The following is a 16,762-nucleotide window of genomic DNA, read 5'->3' as shown; positions in this document are numbered from 1 at the left end:
TGGAGAAAGTTTATAAGATTTCAGGTCTACACTTTAATAGATAAAAATCAAAATTTCTACTTTTAAATAAGAAAAAAGAACTACAAGTTACAGATAAATCCATCATAGGAAAACAAGAACTTAAGCTAAATTATTTAGGAATAGTGTTATGCAAAAATATAAATGAAATAATGTTAATAAATTAGTGGAACAAAATTATATTAACTTTTGAAGACACATTGCAATTAATAAAAATGGTCTTATTGCCAAAAATACTGTATGTAGCATTAGCAATACAGTTAATTCCTGAAAGATGCATTCTTAAAGAAATAAACTCATGTTTAATAATTTATGGTATTCCAAAAAGAATATTGCTCTAACTCATCACATTACACCCTGGAAAAGTACAGTTGTGTACCTACCATAAATGTAGATGTTTGAGTGTATTCACTGTTGCAGTCATTACAATTGGGTTATCCAGCTGGCAGGCTACCTGCAGTCGGCCTGAATTCCAAAGTCTAGGTCCGGCGTTGGTTGCTGTCCCCTCTTCCCTGACGTCAGTGCGCCAGGGGTATAAAAGATGCAGCAGACGCCATTTTCTTCAGTTTTTCTTGCCCCAGATGTCAGGTGCCCCCAAAAGGGTAGGCTAAAAATATGACAATAAAGCATGCATGCACCAAAGTAAATTATTCCTTCAACTACAAGCAAATACACCACCAAGATTGTATAGAATAGAGAAGTACAGATAAGTTCCAGCAAAGATAAGGGTGATGGTGGGTGGGTAACCTGGACTGCAACAGTGAATACACTCGAACATCTACATTTATGGTAGGTACACAAAGTACAGTTTTGTACCTACCATAAATGTAGATGTCCGAGAGGAATGCATCTGCAGTCTTTACAAATGGGTTGTCCTGTCGTCAGGCAGCCCTTCGGTCGGCCGGATTCCAAAGTCTGGGTCTGGCTTCGGCTGGTGTCGCACTTCACCCAACGTCATTGCGGCAGTTATTTGGGTATAAAGGCATCAGCCGACGCCATTTTCCTCAGTGTTTCTTGCCCCAGATGCCAGGTGCCCTCTTGGATGGCTAAATTTGGATAAATGCCAAAGTTTCCAAATAGTAGAGAGCAAACACATAAAATAAGCATGTATGTACATATATACAAACAAATACACCATAATAGATCCCCCCCCAAGCTAGCTGAAGATTGGCAAATACCCTAGGAGTACCTCAGAGGGGAAGGAGGGTGGGTAATCCTGACTGCAGATGCATTCCTCTCGGACATCTACATTTATGGTAGGTACAAAACTGTACTATGTCCTTCAAGGATGCATCTGCAGTCTTTACAAATGGGTAGAATACCATAGCTAAACTAGGGGAGGAGGAAATGAGAAGAGATTATGGTGTAGTTAGGATCCCTTGCAAAACAGCAGTGGCAAAACCAGCACGGGATCTAGAGTATAGAGGTAAGTTATAATGCACGGAGGTCCAAGTAGCAGCCTCTATAATGTCCTTGGTAGCCACTCCTCATAAGAAAGCTGTGGTAGTGGCTGTAGCCCTTGTGGAGTGAGGCCTGGTGTTCTCTTGAGTTTTCTTTCCATGGTAGGAGTAACAAAATCTAATGCAATTTCCTATCCATTTGGAGATTGTCTGTTTAGAAATTGGTTTTCCTTCCTTTCCTGCTGCCTATGCTACCAGAAGCTGGTCAGTTTTTCTATTGTTTTTTGTCCTGTCCAGGTAGTAGCGTAATTGTCTGTGTACATCCAAGGTATGTAAGAGCCTCTCTCTCCCCTGTTCTGTGGGTTGGGGAAGAATGTAGGAAGGTGGATAGCCTGATTTAAAGATACTCTGGATACCACCTTAGGCATAAATGTAGGATTTGTTCTCATGGACACTCTATCTTGATGGAAGATTAGGAAGGGTTGCACTGCCATTAATGCCTGTAGTTCAGAGACCCTTCTGGCTGAAGTTATTGCCAGCAGGAAAGCAGTCTTCCAGGATAAGTATTGTAATTCTGCTGTTGCTGCTGGTTCGAAAGGAGGAAGAGTCAGTTTTTCTAGCACAAAGTTCAAGTCCCATGCTGGCAATGGAGGTTTCCTGGGAGGTTATACATTTTTAATTCCTCTCAGAAACTGTCTGAGCAGAGGATGCGAGAAGACAGGAGGATCCAAGCTGTACTCTGCTGAAATAGCTGATGCATGTATCTTGATGGAGGAATAGGACAGGCCTGTATGGAAGAGCTCCGCCAAGTACTCCAGGATGTTGGCTATGTTCACCAGTGTCACATCTTGCCCCTTTGCAGTACTCCAGATGAGATATCTTTTCCATTTTGCTGCATAATTCTTTCTTGTTGAAGGTCTACGAGCCTCCAGGATTATGTCTTTAACCCTTTGGGATAAATTTGGGTTAATTGCTGTTATGTAATGTTCCAGGCAGTTAGCTGCAGAGTTTTTAGGTTTGGATGCAGAATGTTGTAGTTGTTCTGTGTCAGCAGTAATGGGATCAGGGGCAGTGTCCATATTTGTTCCCGGGACATGCTCCTCAGCAGTCCTTGTGCAGAATTTCTTCAACTGGTGATTGGAAGGGGATGCAAACAAGTCTATTTGTGGTAATCCCCATTCTCTTGTGATGGTTTTGAAGATGTCCGGATGCAGCATCCATTCGTGGGCATCTGTTGTAGTTCTGCTTAATATGTCTGCTAGAATGTTTTCCTTCCCTGGTACATAAATTGCCCGTAACTGAATGTTGTAGCTCAGAGCCACATCCCATAGGTCCAGTGCCAACCAGCATAGAGGGTATGAGTGTGTGCCTCCCTGTTTGTTGATGTACCACATAACTGTAGTGTTGTCTGTCCTTATCAACTGGCCTTCTTGGAGAAAAGGTCTGAATGTCTGGATTGCCAATTTTACTGCCATCATTTCTTTTAGATTTATGTGCAGATGCAGCTGGTCTTGAGTCCATAGGCCTTGAAAGCACTTGCCCATCATGTGTGCCCCCCAACCGAGGTCTGAGGCATCTGTCGTGATGGTTTGTCTTGGTTGATTTTTGCAGAAGGGCAGTCCTGTGTTTGATTGACAGGCCTGAGCCCACCATAAGAACTCTTGCTTCAGGCATGGGATCATTGGAATTTTGGTTTCTAGGCTGTGCTTGTGCTGAGACCACAAATTCTTTAGGTACCACTGTAGCTTTCTCATATGCAGCCTGGCATGAGGTACCAGTATTATGCAGGATGCCATGAAGCCTAGAGCTTGTAGCACTTTTCTTGCAGTTAGATGGCTCTGCTTTGTTAATGCCATGAAGTAGAGAGGAAGTTGCTCTTTCTTTTCTGCAGTTAGAAATGCCATTTGTTTTGATGTGTCCAGTTCTGCACCCAGAAAGGTTATTCTTTGGGATGGAATCAGCCTTGACTTTTTTGTATTGACTGTATATCCCAGGGCTTGCAGCAGGTAGATGACTCTTTGTAAGTCTTCTGTAAGTTTGTTTTTGTTGTCCGCTTGTATCAGGCAGTAGTCCAGGTAGGGATAGATTTGAATTCCCTGGAGTCTGCAATGAGCGATTACTGATGCCAGGCATTTTGTGAACACTCTGGGTGCAGTAGATAAGCCAAAGGGCAATGCTGAGAATTGATAATGCTCTGATCCTGCAAGAAATCTGAGGTATCTTCTGCAAACTGGTCTTATGGGGACGTGCAGGTATGCCTCCTTGAGATCTAGAGTTACCAGCCAAGACTCCTTGCCCAGCATGGGAAGAAGCTGCTGTAGGGTCAGCATTTTGAATTTTGGGACAATGAGGAATGTGTTTAAAGCGGACAGGTCTAGAATAGGTCTCCATTTGTTTTCTTTTCTTGGTACCAGGAAGAGCCTGGAGTAAAATCCCTTCCCTTGCTCCATAAATGGTACCTTTTCCACAGCTCTCATTCTTAATAATTGAGAAATTTGTTTTAGAGCTTCTGTCCTTTGAGAAGGTGGTAGGTTTGGCATTCCTCTCTTTCCTGGTAGTGTATGGAAATGGAACCTGTAACCTTTGTCTATAGTCTGCAAAATCCATTTTTCTCTTGTAATGCAGTGCCAGTTTCTTGAAAATAATGTTAGCTTTCCGCCTAAGGGTGCTTCTAGTTGTTCCCTGTAGGCGGTGCCACCGCCAAGTCACTGTGATTGAGTTGTTGTAGTGGTGGTGGCTGTATCCGTGCCTCGTTGGTTGTTACCCTGCCACTGGCGACCCCTGTAGGCACCCCTGGATTAGTTTCTGCCTCTAGAGCGCCTATTCCTGTCTCTTTGTGCCTTAGAGGAGTCCAGAAAGGACCAGTTCTTGGAGGGCCAGTTCCTGCTAAACCTTGGAGGTTGAACTTGTAAGAAATCTTTCACTGTTTGCACAGATTTTGCTTTCTCTTCCATCTTTTTTAGTACCTGTTGTGCGGGGGCACCAAATAAATTGACCTTGTCCATAGGTGCATCCAAAAGCTTAGATTTGACATGGTCTGGTAATGCCTGTTCTGTCAACCATGCATGCCTCCTGATAACTGTGCCAGTCATGGCTGATTCTAAAGGAAGCCTCCAGTGCATCATAGCCACATTTTAAAGAATGGTTACTAACCTGCTGTATGTTATGTAACATTTCTTGAACATACTTTTTATCTATAGATTCTTCTGAGGACAGCTTTTTAGTCAACTGGTCAAGCATAAACTCTTGATATTGAATCATATGAAATTGGCAGTTCAAAGCTCTAGCTGACAAAGTAGCAGAGGTGTAAACTTTTTTACCCCATCTCTCTAAGGACCTGGATTCCCTTTCAGAGGGGAGGGGGTTTTTAGAAGAAGTAGCTGCTACAGCTTTAGGGCCCTGGGAGATGGTCTCTGGATCTGCAAAAGGAGCCTTATATAAGTAGTGATGAGTGTCCGGGACCCTGTAGTACCTATCGGGCTTAGCAGGAGCCGGAGGTAAAGTATCAGGAGCAGTGCAAGCATCATTAAATGCATCATCAACAACAGATAGAACTGGGGGTATAGCTAAAGGCCTATGCTGTGGCAAGTGTAGAAAGGTCCTAAGCCTTTTTCTAGAGTCTGAGAAATCTTGGCCCTGTCACTGAAATTGTTCCCTCATAGCATGCAAGGTTTCCCCAAAGGAAAATTCCTCAGGAGGAGAGGCTGAAGGGATGGACTCCTCAGCATCAGAGTCTTCGTAAGGAGAATAAGAAGCCTCAGGAGGGTCTGTATGATCCGAGTCATCAGAGGAATCATTTGTGGCTACTGGCTCAGGGGGCTCTGCTCTAGGCCTCTTTTCTGGAGGAGGGAGAGAGGCCCTGTCTGGATGAGGTTGGGCTCCACGAATTAAAGAGATGAGATCCTCTGCCAAAGAAAGCATATGGGAGCTGGTGCTGGGCTTGTGAGAGGGGGGCTTGGAAGGCACAGGTTTTGATGCTTTAGCCCTGGCAAAAGCCTTAATAGACATAGCTGGAGGAGGCCTAGCAGCTCCACGTGCAGGGGTAGAAATATCTAGGGGAATGGTGTCTGATAAATCCTGTGAAATCGCAACAGAAGGTTGGATTTCAGAAGCCGTTTCTACCAGGTTAGAAGAGGCCTCGGTAGAAGGCAAGTTATCGGCTGAAGAAAGAACCGCTTGCTCGGTTTCGGCCGAAACCGAGACACTCGTGGTATGCTTAACCGAGGTTTCGGCCGAAACCACGGACCGCGAGTGTCGGTCCTTTTCTTTGCGTTTTTTGGTTATTTGCGTAGTCGGAGGATCCGACGGCATAATGTAGGCAAAATCGGAGCCGAAAATCTGTTCAGCAAAGTCCGAGCGACGTCTAAGCGTCCGTCGGTTAAAAGAAGCACAGGCTAGACAAGCTGCTACGTCGTGGTCTGGGCCTAAACAATGTATGCAATAGGAGTGGAAATCTTTATGAGGTATTTGTTTCCCACAAGATAAACAGTTATTAACTTTCTCTGACATCGGCTGAGGCAAGAAAGAGTCCCCAACGGGGTACTTAGCTTTATAGAAGTCTTCGAAGTAGTATTCGGTAGTAGTAATCTCTGGATCTGACCGACCGGCACTTGCGAACAGCTTCTGCTTCGGGCGCCACGCGGCAAGAAAGACTGAGGAAAATGGCGTCGGCTGATGCCTTTATACCCGAATAACTGCCGCAATGACGTCGGGTGAAGTGCGACACCAGCCGAAGCCAGACCCAGACTTTGGAATCCGGCCGACCGAAGGGCTGCCTGACGACAGGACAACCCATTTGTAAAGACTGCAGATGCATCCTTGAAGGACATCTGTACTATGTTCATTGTGTTTCACTGTTGCAGTCATTACGATTGGGTTGAATCCCAAAGCTAAGGTTGGGAGGCTGGAGCTAAAAAGGATTAGGAGCGGCTACGAGGCCCTGCAGAACTGCAGTGGCAAAGCCTGCCCTGGATTTAGAGTAGAGTGGAAAGTGATAGTGCTTTGTAAACGTGTGCACTGAACTCCAGGTTGGTTGGAACTCCTCTGAGGAAGGCTGCTGAAGTGGCTGCTGGTCTGGTTGAATGTGGCCTAATGCCCTTAGGCACTGATTTGCCATGTTGTGAATAACAGAAACAAATGCAGTGGCCTATCCACTTTGAAATAATCTGCTTTGAGATAGTCTTTCCTTGTGATCCTGCAGCATATGCCACTAGTAATTGCTCAGTCTTTCTGAAAGCTTTGGTTCTGTCCAAGTAGAAGCGCAGCTGTCTGTGTATGTCCAAAGAATGCAGAAGTGTCTCACCCTTATTCTGTGGGTTTGGATAAAAGGTAGGCAAGTGAATAGTTTGGTTAAGGGCCACACTGGACACTACTTTAGGCATAAATGTCGTGTTTGTCCTCAGAGAAACCCCATCTGGATGGAAAATGATAAAAGGCTCCACAGCTACGAGTGCCTGTAGCTCTGACACTCATCTTGCAGAGGTTATTGCTAGGAGCAGAGCTGTTTCCCAAGATAAAAATTTAATGTCAGCTGTAGCGGCTGGCTCAAAAGGAGGCAGGGTGAGTTTTTCCAAGACATAATTGAGGTCCCCATGCAGGTATTGGTGATCTCCTTGGAGACCTTAAATTTTTGGCTCCTCTGAGGTACTGCCTTAGTAAAGCATGAGAAAAAATAGGTGGCTCTGTATTGTAATGAGCTGAAATGGCAGAGGCATGAATCTTAATAGATGAAAAGGATAGGCCTTTGTCCAATATCTCACTTAAGTATTTCAAAATCTGAGGAACATTTGGTACAAACGTGTCAATTCCTTGTGCCTGGTTCCAAGCACAGAATCTCTTCCATTTTTCAGCATAAGATTTTCTGGTACTGGGCCTCCTGGCCTCCAAAATAACATCCATCACCGCTTTAGAAAGAGGGGTGTTTTGAATGACTACATTATCCGCCATGCTGCCAGATTTAAAGTCTTGAGTTGGCTGTGCAGGATCCGATTGTTTTGTTGGGACAGTAAGTGAGGAATTTGAGGTAATGTCCAGGGCAGGGCATTGAGACAGGTTCCTTAGGATTGGGTACCAGTGCTGGCGGGGCCAGTCTGGGGCAATCAGTAGCATCTTTGGCTTCTCTTGTCTGACCTTTAGGAGTACCTTGGGGAGGAGAGGCAGTGGAGGAAAGGCATATACTGTTAAGTTTTTCCAGCTGACAGACAGAGCATCCACTTTCCATGCTTGCTTGTGATAAGTCCTTGTGGAGAATGTCTGTAGATGGCAGTTGTGAGGGGAGGCAAATAGATCTATGTCCGGGCATCCCCATTTCCTTGTTATCATGCTGAAGACTTGCGTATCCAATTTCCACTCATGGGGATCCATGAGGTTTCTGCTTAGTTTGTCTGCCAGAGTATTTATCTTTCCTGGCAGGAATTGTGCCTGCAGATGTACTTGGTAAGTCAATGCTGTATCCCACAAAGTCATGGCTAGTCTGCAAAGGGGATAGGAATGAGTTCCTCCCTTGCTTGTTTATGTACCACATGACTGTAGTATTGTCCGTCTTTATCAGTAGTTGTCCCAGATGAAGTAGATCCTTGAAGGCTGTCAGGGCATTCTGAGAACAGCTAGCATCTCTTTTTGATTGATATGTAGATGCATTTGGCTTGCGGACCATGTGCCCTGAATACATCTTCCTGACATGTGGGCCCCCCCAGGCATAATCTGATGCATCTGTTGTTAATGTCTGCCTGGCTGAGGGTAAAGTGAATGGCTGCCCCTTGTTGTGGTGACAGGCCTTTGCCCACCATCGAAACTCCTGTTGCAGGCAGGGAATACGGGTTTTTGTTGTTTCCAGGCTGTGGCAATGTTGAGTCCAAACACTTTTTAGATACCATTGAAGTTTCCTCATATGCAGTCTTGCATATGGAATTCGCAGAATGCAGGATGCCATGAAGCCCAAAGCCTGCAGAATTTTTCTTGCAGATAACTGGGCCTTTATTGCCAACAGTTTGAAATAAGTAGTCAGTTGCCTTTGTTTGCCTGGCATGAGATAAGCCATCTGGGCAGTTGTATTTAAGCTTGCACCCAGGAATATTATCTCTTGTGACGGTACTATTTTTGATTTCTTTTCATTTACTGTGCACCCTAGGCATGTTAGTAATCTTTTTACAAAAGCCAGATGTTGTAGTAGAATGTCCTTGTTCTCTGCTTGAATGAGGCAGTCGTCCAAGTAAGGATATATTTGTATTCCTCTGTCTGCAGAATGCAATTACTGGAGCCAGGCATTTTGTGAAAACCCTGGGCACAGTAGATAAGCCAAAGGGCAGTGCAGAGAATTGGTAGTGCATTGAGCCAGCTATGAATCTGAGGTATCTTCTGCATGATTGTCTGATTGGGACATGCAGGTATGCCTCTTTTAGGTCTAAGGTCACAAGCCAAGCCTTCTTGCCCAGCATGGGCAGAAGCTGCTGCAACATCAACATTTTGAATTTTGGAATATCCAGATATGTGTTTAGAATTGATAGGTCAGTATTGGTCTCCAGGCTTTGTCCTTTCTGGGCACCAAGAACAGTCTTGAGTAAAATCCTTGTGCCTGCTCTTGCTCTGGTACTTGTTGAATGGCCCTCCTATCCATGAGGGATAAAACTTGCTTTTGTGCTTCTGCCCATTGATTTTTTGGCAGGTCTGGCAAACCGTGTGCCCTTGGCAGGGTATGAAAGTGAAACTTGTAGCCTTGTGACGCTATGTTCAAGACCCATTTGTCCTGAGTTATTATGTGCAATTTTGATGAAAAAGTGCTAGTTTTCCCCCTAATGGTGCTGCCATTAGACAAGTGCTTGGCGCAGGCAGGGGGGAAGTCATTGGGACTGTTTCCTGTATGGCTGTGATTTGTCTTCTCCGCTTTTGGAGATAGAAGCGCCCCATTGTTTAGACCTGTATGTGCCTTGGGGCTGGGATCTGCCTCAAGGGTGTCTGTATCTGCCCCTTTGTGGCCTGTCTGACACTGGAAAGGACCAATTCTTTGTAGGCCAGTGTCTGCTAAATCTTGGAGGCTGTACCTGTAAGAAATCCTTGACTGTTTGCATAGATTTTGCTTTGTCCTCCATTTTCTTCAACACCTCCTCTGCTTTAACACCAAACTAAGTATCATGCTGTAATGGAGCAACTAATAATTTTGCTTTAACATGATCAGGCAAATTCTGTTCCTTTAACCAAGCATGCCTCCTGATGACAGAACCCGTAACAGCGGCTCTGCAGGAGGCTTCCAAAGAATCAAAACCACATTGCAAAGTATGTTTTCCAACTTGTTCAGCTGCATGCAATAAATCCTGCAGTTCCTTGTTTTCTGCACATTCAGAATTTATCAACATTTTCTGTTAAGCAGTGGCATAATATATTGCTGATACTTAAGCATATGAAACTGGCAATTTAAAGCCCTTATACCCAAGGTTGCAGAAGTGTAAATCTTTTTTCCCCATCTGTCCAGTGCTCTAGAATCCCTGTTAGAGGGGGTAAGGTTTTTGCAGTGGAAGCCTTGACCCCTTTGGGACCCTGAGAGATAGTTTCTGGATCAGCAGCAGGGTTTTTATAAAGAAATTTATGTGAATTAGGAACCCTGTAGTATCTGTCTGGCTTAACAGGATCTGGAGGCAGGGAGTCAGGAGTCTGACTGGACTCTGAAAAAACATCATCTACAACGTCTAACACACGTGGAATAGCAAGGGGCCTGTGCTGAGGTAGTAAAAGGAAGCCTCTGAGCCTTTTCTTAGATTCTGAATAATCTTGGCTCTCCCAGTGGAAATGCTCCCTCATGGTATGCAGAGTTTCCCCAAAAGAATAATCCTCAGGGGGAGAGACTGAAGGGATAGATTCTTCAGCATCAGAATCCTCATAGGGAGGAAGAGAGTATTCCTGATCAGAAGAGGAATCAGAAGAAATGGAAACCTGATCTGAAGATTCATATTCTGTCTCTTGCCTAGGCCTCTTATCAGGAGGGGGATGGGAACCCCTGATCACAGTAAATAGGTCTTTGGCCATTTCGAGCATCTGTTTTTTAGGCATGAAGGCCTGTCCATGTGTCTGTTGTACCTGTCAGTCTTAAAAGGTGCTTTAGTCTTTGCCTTTGAAGCTGAAGGCGATTTTACATATAACTGTGTAGGCCTGAAAACACCCTCAGAAGCCGATGCCTGCTCAGTGGCTCCGGACCCATCTGAGGGAATAGTTTTCCAAGGTTCCAATAGCTTGAGTATCCAGCGGCCTAGTTGGCTCCACGTGGGAGTCAGTAGCGGCCTGCAGCTCTAAAGTAGTGGGCGTCAGGAGCTGTGAATGCGCCTCACTGAGAACCGGCGAACCGGCTTAGAAAAAGCCTAATCATTTTTGGACCTCGGATGCTTGTCCTTTTCTTTTTCTTTACATTTCTTGTGAATTGCGGTAGTCGGATGGCTATCCGACGACATTGTGTGATTAAATCTTCTGCCAAATTAGTGAAATGCAAAATCGTACCAACGCTTAATAGTACGTTGGTTAAATCTAGCACAGAACCGACAATTAGCAACATCGTGGTCAGGACCTAGGCAAGGAATACAGTAGGAATGAAAGTCTTTATGAGGTATTTGCTTCCCACAAGTGCTTCCCACAAGAAATACAATTAACTTTTTCTGACATCGGTCTGGAGCAAGAAAAAAGTTTCCCCAACGGGGTACTTAGCTTTTAATGAAGACTTCGGATCTGAAATTCGAACACGAAATTCTCAGGAGTCGGCCGACCGGCACTTGCGAACTGCTTTTGCTTTGGGCACCGCGCGGCAAGAAAGACTAGAAAAAATGGCGCCGGCTGCATCTTTTATCCCCCTGGCACACTGATGTCAGGGAAGAGGCGACAGCAACCGACGCCGGACCTAGACTTTGGAATTCAGGCCGACTGCGGGTAGCCTGCCAGCAGGATAACCCAATTGTAATGACTGAACAGTGAAACACGAACATCAAGGAGGACTGAACTTCCCAGAAATAGAAACATATATAAAAGCGTCTGAGCTTAAAACTACAATAGACTGGATAAACCCAAATTATTTTGCCAACTGGAAAGAATTAACAATGGCTATATTAACAAATGAATTTAATCTGTTAGAAATTTTTTTAATAGTAGACAAATCAAACAAACCCTGGTACATACTATGCATAAGTACACAATATAATATAACAAAACCTTCTAAAAACAACACTGACTAATCATTACATCAATTCCTTTAGGAAACTTATCAATGCAAACATAGATCTAAACTTTTGGTTTGACCTTTTAACCCCATTTACCATCACCAAGAAATTTCCTCACAAAATATATAGGGAAACAATAACCTCCTTGTAACAAAATGGATTCTTATGCTGGTTTCAATGTGTAAATAAATTAAATGTTTTAGATATACATATGATAAAAACTGCTTACACTATTCCACCACAGGACTGGTTAACCTTACAAAGCATTCTAATGTACACTCAAGATTTATGCAGATTAATTAATTCCTCATTTAAAGATATTCCAAATCTAATAAGTTTTCTGTATGAATTTATATACAATAGTTGTGAAAAGAAAAATTCCATTTTAAATCTGTATAAAGAGTTAACATATAAAACAAATCCCAAACCATCATACTGGCAGTGCTTAACAAAATATCAGTCATTGCAGTTAACAGAAGAAATTAAAACTAACATCTTACTATCAGTTAATTACACCTGTAACACATAGTACTGGAAAATATTTAACTGGAAATACTTACATATAGCATCTTTAACACCAGATAGAATTAAAAAGATCAGTACTACTACAAATGTTTTTTTCTGGAGGTGTGAAAAGTCAAATAAAGCAGACTGGATTCATATATTTTATGAATGTAATAAAATTAAATCATATTGGAATGGAATCAAACACTTTTTACAAGTTTTATTTAATTAATCCTTTACCTTAACTAAAGTATTGATAATTCTAAATGCAAATGAAGGTCTCTACCAGAATAAGACAAATATGTATTTGTTATGGACAATACTTGCTATATCTAGGAAATACGTAACCAGAAGGGGGAATTCAAATACACCCCTGACCTTGGAAAATTCTACACTTTACTGAACACAACTGCATTGATGGAAATAAAAATCAAAGAACTACGAATCTATCCCAGGTCATTGGTAAATAATCCTTGGAAGAAAGTTATATCTGTTGGACACTATAGCAATAACCCACGCCTGGGTGTGGGTAATGCGGGATTTACCCACGGTTGGCGTGGTTTGGTCCCGAGGGCGAAGATCTCCGTTGGTAATTTTAAAGCTGTCTCTATGTTAAACCCATTTAACATAGCGAGACAGGTTTAAAAAAAAGCAACGGAGAAAGCAAGATCTCTGTTGCTTTTTACACACTGTGTCGCTATGTTAAAGGAGTTTAACATAGCGAGACAGCTTTAAAAAAGCAACGGAGATCTCCGTTGCTTTTTTTAAACCTGTGTCGCTATGTTAAACTCTTTTAACATAGCGAGACAGTGTTTTAAAAGAGACTTATACTAATGGAAAAGTCCGGCGACGGACCTTTTTCCATTAGTATAAGTCTATTTACAACGTGCACGCTGGCCAATCAGCGTGCACGTTTTGGAATATTAATGGGGGGTCATGGTATAATCTGCAATAATCAATATTGTACCTCTGATAACTGATCTGCTAATTCTATATTTAATAACGTACAGTGTATATAATTGAAAGTCAGGCTATTGTAAATACTGTATACAGTTGTTTAAAATTATATTTAAAAATATTATGTAAATATTACTTTAATTGAAAATAAAAAAAATATTTGAGAAAAAAAGAAACTAGCACTACAGGACTGCAATTAAGGCTTCCTTTCAAAATTCACCACAACTGAGGAATCATTCACCACAAGCAGCATAAATTGAGGTTCAAAGTTACCACCCCTGAGCAATGAAATTCCAAATTAAACTGAAAGATAGACACCAGGTTTCAAAAAACACCCAAGAGTCATCCTGTACAATACTGCAGAAGTGATGACCTTTAGGAAACTGAGAAATATGGACTAGAAAATAGAAGACTTGGGCGCTCTACAGATAAGGCCCTTCTATAAACACCATACAACAGTCTTGCCCCAACATTTCAGAGAGCTAGACTATGAAATCCACTGTCTAATACTACTTTACAATAATTCCACATATCCAATGTCAGTGATGCAAAGCATAAAAACACAGCTACTAATAATCCAGGTTATGCACTGAATGAAAATAAAATTAAACATCCTCAAAGTAAGAAAAGTAACTCATGATCAAGACAAATTCTAGTAAAATAAGGCATTACAATATTAAGTTAAAAGACAAGTGCCTGAGAATGTCAGCCACTGAAGGTATTTAGTGACCACAAGCAGAATTCACATGATTCGGTAGTCAAAATACTGAGGTAGAAAGAAACAAAAAGATGAACTACTGCATTGAAAAAAATTATAGAAACAGCATGTCAGAAACAGATTAAAGATGTCCAGCATCCACTAACTGCTGCTTGGAATGAAAAAATAAGTATACATGAACTCGATGATCTTAGAAAGTGTGTGGTACCAGAGTTCCTCCAATGGCAGTGGTGACTGGCTCTGCAGCACACTACTACTAATAAGCAACAGCAAAACAGCAGGATCTATAGCAAAAGTTAAATCATAACAGAATGCCCCTTACCTATTGTGTCAGCTTTGCTAAATCTCCGTGTTACAGTGTTATTTATATTTTCATTCTCACACAGCTTTAGCTCAGTTAAATACACTTCCACCTTGCAGTGCTTCACAAACATTCCTTGTTCAACAACCTGAAATAAAAAAAAAAATCAATAGTATAGACAAGCTATCAAAAAGTAAAACAAAAAAATGAACCAAATAGTCACCATGATTAATTAAAAGTACAAAAAAGATGAAAAAAATTAAAATATCTGCCAGATGAAAGCTATCACATGACCAGTAAAAGTACTGCTTACAGTACAACAGAAGCCATGGTGTGTGCGTGTCTGCAGACTAGTGAAACGCTCACTACTTGGAACACGTCACTTCAAGAGATCCAAATACTCTACACTTCTCATCACAAGATGAAATGTGCAACTATATCCAACATAAACTCTCATGTTTCACAGTTTTTCTAGATCTCAGATTGCATAGTAATCACGTGCAAATGGATTGCAACCACTAATATCTCAAAGCTTGCAATATAATCACCTCTTTCCATTTGTGTGTATACATACACACGCACACATGTATATACATGTATATGTATCTGTGTGTGTGCATATGTATATATATATATACATATATATATATATACACACACACATGTATATATATGTATCTGTGTGTGTATATACACGTGTGTGTGTGTGTGTATGTATATATATATATATATATATATATATATATATATATATATATATATATATATATATATACACACATACATATGTGTGTGTATCTATATACACACACACATCTATATACCTATATATCACTATATAATCTATAGCTATATATATCTATATATACATTATATATATCTATATATACATTATATATATATATATATATATATATATATATATATATATATATACACACACACGCGCACACACACACACACAGTGTATGTATACATACTGTCTGTTCCTGTCATTTGTTCAAACAGGTCAAGTGTGCAAATGGTACAAATGTTGGCAAAAGAGTTGTAAAAGCACTTTTCAGATTTTGCTGACGTACTTGTGAGAGACCCCAGTACAATGGCAAGTAGGAACCTGCCCTTTCCTCACTACAGTGTGATCTCAGAGTCGGTATACACAGGTTGCAGGGAATATATGTATATAGACAAATATATTACTTTATTCCTTCTTCAGCTGCACTGTCCCCCAAACTCTGATAAGCCACAAAAGTAATTCCTATCAAACCAAATACACGACAGTGATGACATATTAAGACCCTTCTAATACTCCACTCTCAAAATCACCTCATTCTACTATACATCCACTTCTCAGTCATGTTATACTTACAACCAATTTTCTCAATACTCTTGGCCCTTATAACATTGTTGCTGTCATTAAAATACATGCAAAGTATTCCCATCTTCCACCAACTTACTAACTCGCAATCTCCATCGCTCAACTCTTACCACTAGTTGTTGTTGTTTGTCTTTTTCCCAGTAAGGGGTCGCCACAGCGGTACTCCGGTCCGCTAATGATTGGCAGTAGATTTTTACAAAACACCGAGGTGCCAGCTCAACGCTCCAACCTTCAACGAAGGCAACTCTTACCTCTAGAATGTCTTACAAGTACCATTTCACATTTAATAAACTCTCCTTCTAAAGCAAAATATACACTGTCACAATACCTCCATTCTATGCCTAAGTCTAAAAGACAAAAAGCCCTGTCCCTCTACTCAGTCTCACACAGACTCCTCAGAGGTGACCTTTGTCTGGCATACAAAGCAATCTCAGACCCTGCCTTGATCTGACTGCTGCACATTCGCAAGTCAGGTTCTACTAGCGCAACCTCAATTTTGTCTGTGACATCAATAGGACTTGTTGGAAGGACAGATGTGTGTCCGAGAGATGACTCCTTCTGTGGAATACACTCCCTCTACACATCAAGCAGAGTACCTCATTAACCCTTTTTAAGCGCAACCTGGATAACTGGATGGGGAACAGAAGATACACCCCTGGGATTTCACCTGTGTCCTTCTGGATAGGAACATCGAGTGCTGACTTGTCAGAACATGGACTAAATTCTTGGCTAGGCTTGTAAGGGCCTCAGGGCCAATAGCTTAGTAATTTCATATGATCCTATGAAAATTAAAACTAAATGGACATTATATATACTACCACACCCTTTTTAAGTATTCAACTGAGTGGCGACATTCATCTAAACTCCAGCCCTACTGCCCAACTTCCACTCCATTTCCTCTTACTACTATCACCACTGTTGTTCCCTATATATCACACACACCTTAGTATTAGAAGTATACAAAATAAGACAGACTATTTTCAGCCCTGGATAGGTCACCACAACCCTGACATTATTGTTCTGACAGAGACCAAACTAATGCCAGGAAAAAAAAATCATTCACCCAGGTTACATCATCATAAGACAAGACAGAAATAATAATAATAAGGCAGGAATGAGTTGCTATTATTTAAAAAAAAAAAAAAAACTCTTTCCAGCTTGAGCACTCATTTCACAAAACTCCACAGCTCAATAAAGCAGAAACCCATAACTCACTCCATAAGCTTAATCATAACAAATTAGTATGCATTAGTGGTACTTAAATCCTACTAAGCAGCAACATCACCACAGTAGAAC

At 41.7% G+C, this 16,762-nt stretch overlaps 1 protein-coding gene across 6 annotated transcripts in view; it reads right to left on the bottom strand.

The window, feature by feature from the left end:
• Nucleotides 1-16,762, bottom strand: part of USP15 (ubiquitin specific peptidase 15) — a 2,212,142-nt gene that overhangs the window by 1,749,511 nt on the left and 445,869 nt on the right. For all 6 annotated transcript variants that reach the window (XM_044088286.1, XM_044088282.1, XM_044088284.1 and 3 more), the window contains one exon: nucleotides 14,113-14,239. In XM_044088286.1, coding sequence (XP_043944221.1) covers nucleotides 14,113-14,239 — 127 coding nt within the window. The remainder of the gene's footprint in view (nucleotides 1-14,112; nucleotides 14,240-16,762) is intronic.

Source organism: Protopterus annectens, chromosome 11.part0, assembly GCF_019279795.1.
Source record: "Protopterus annectens isolate FY-2018-M chromosome 11.part0, PAN1.0, whole genome shotgun sequence".
Taxonomy (NCBI): Eukaryota; Metazoa; Chordata; order Ceratodontiformes; family Protopteridae; genus Protopterus; species Protopterus annectens.
Note: the sequence above shows the minus strand (reverse complement) of the source record. Positions and strands in the feature narration are given on the sequence as shown.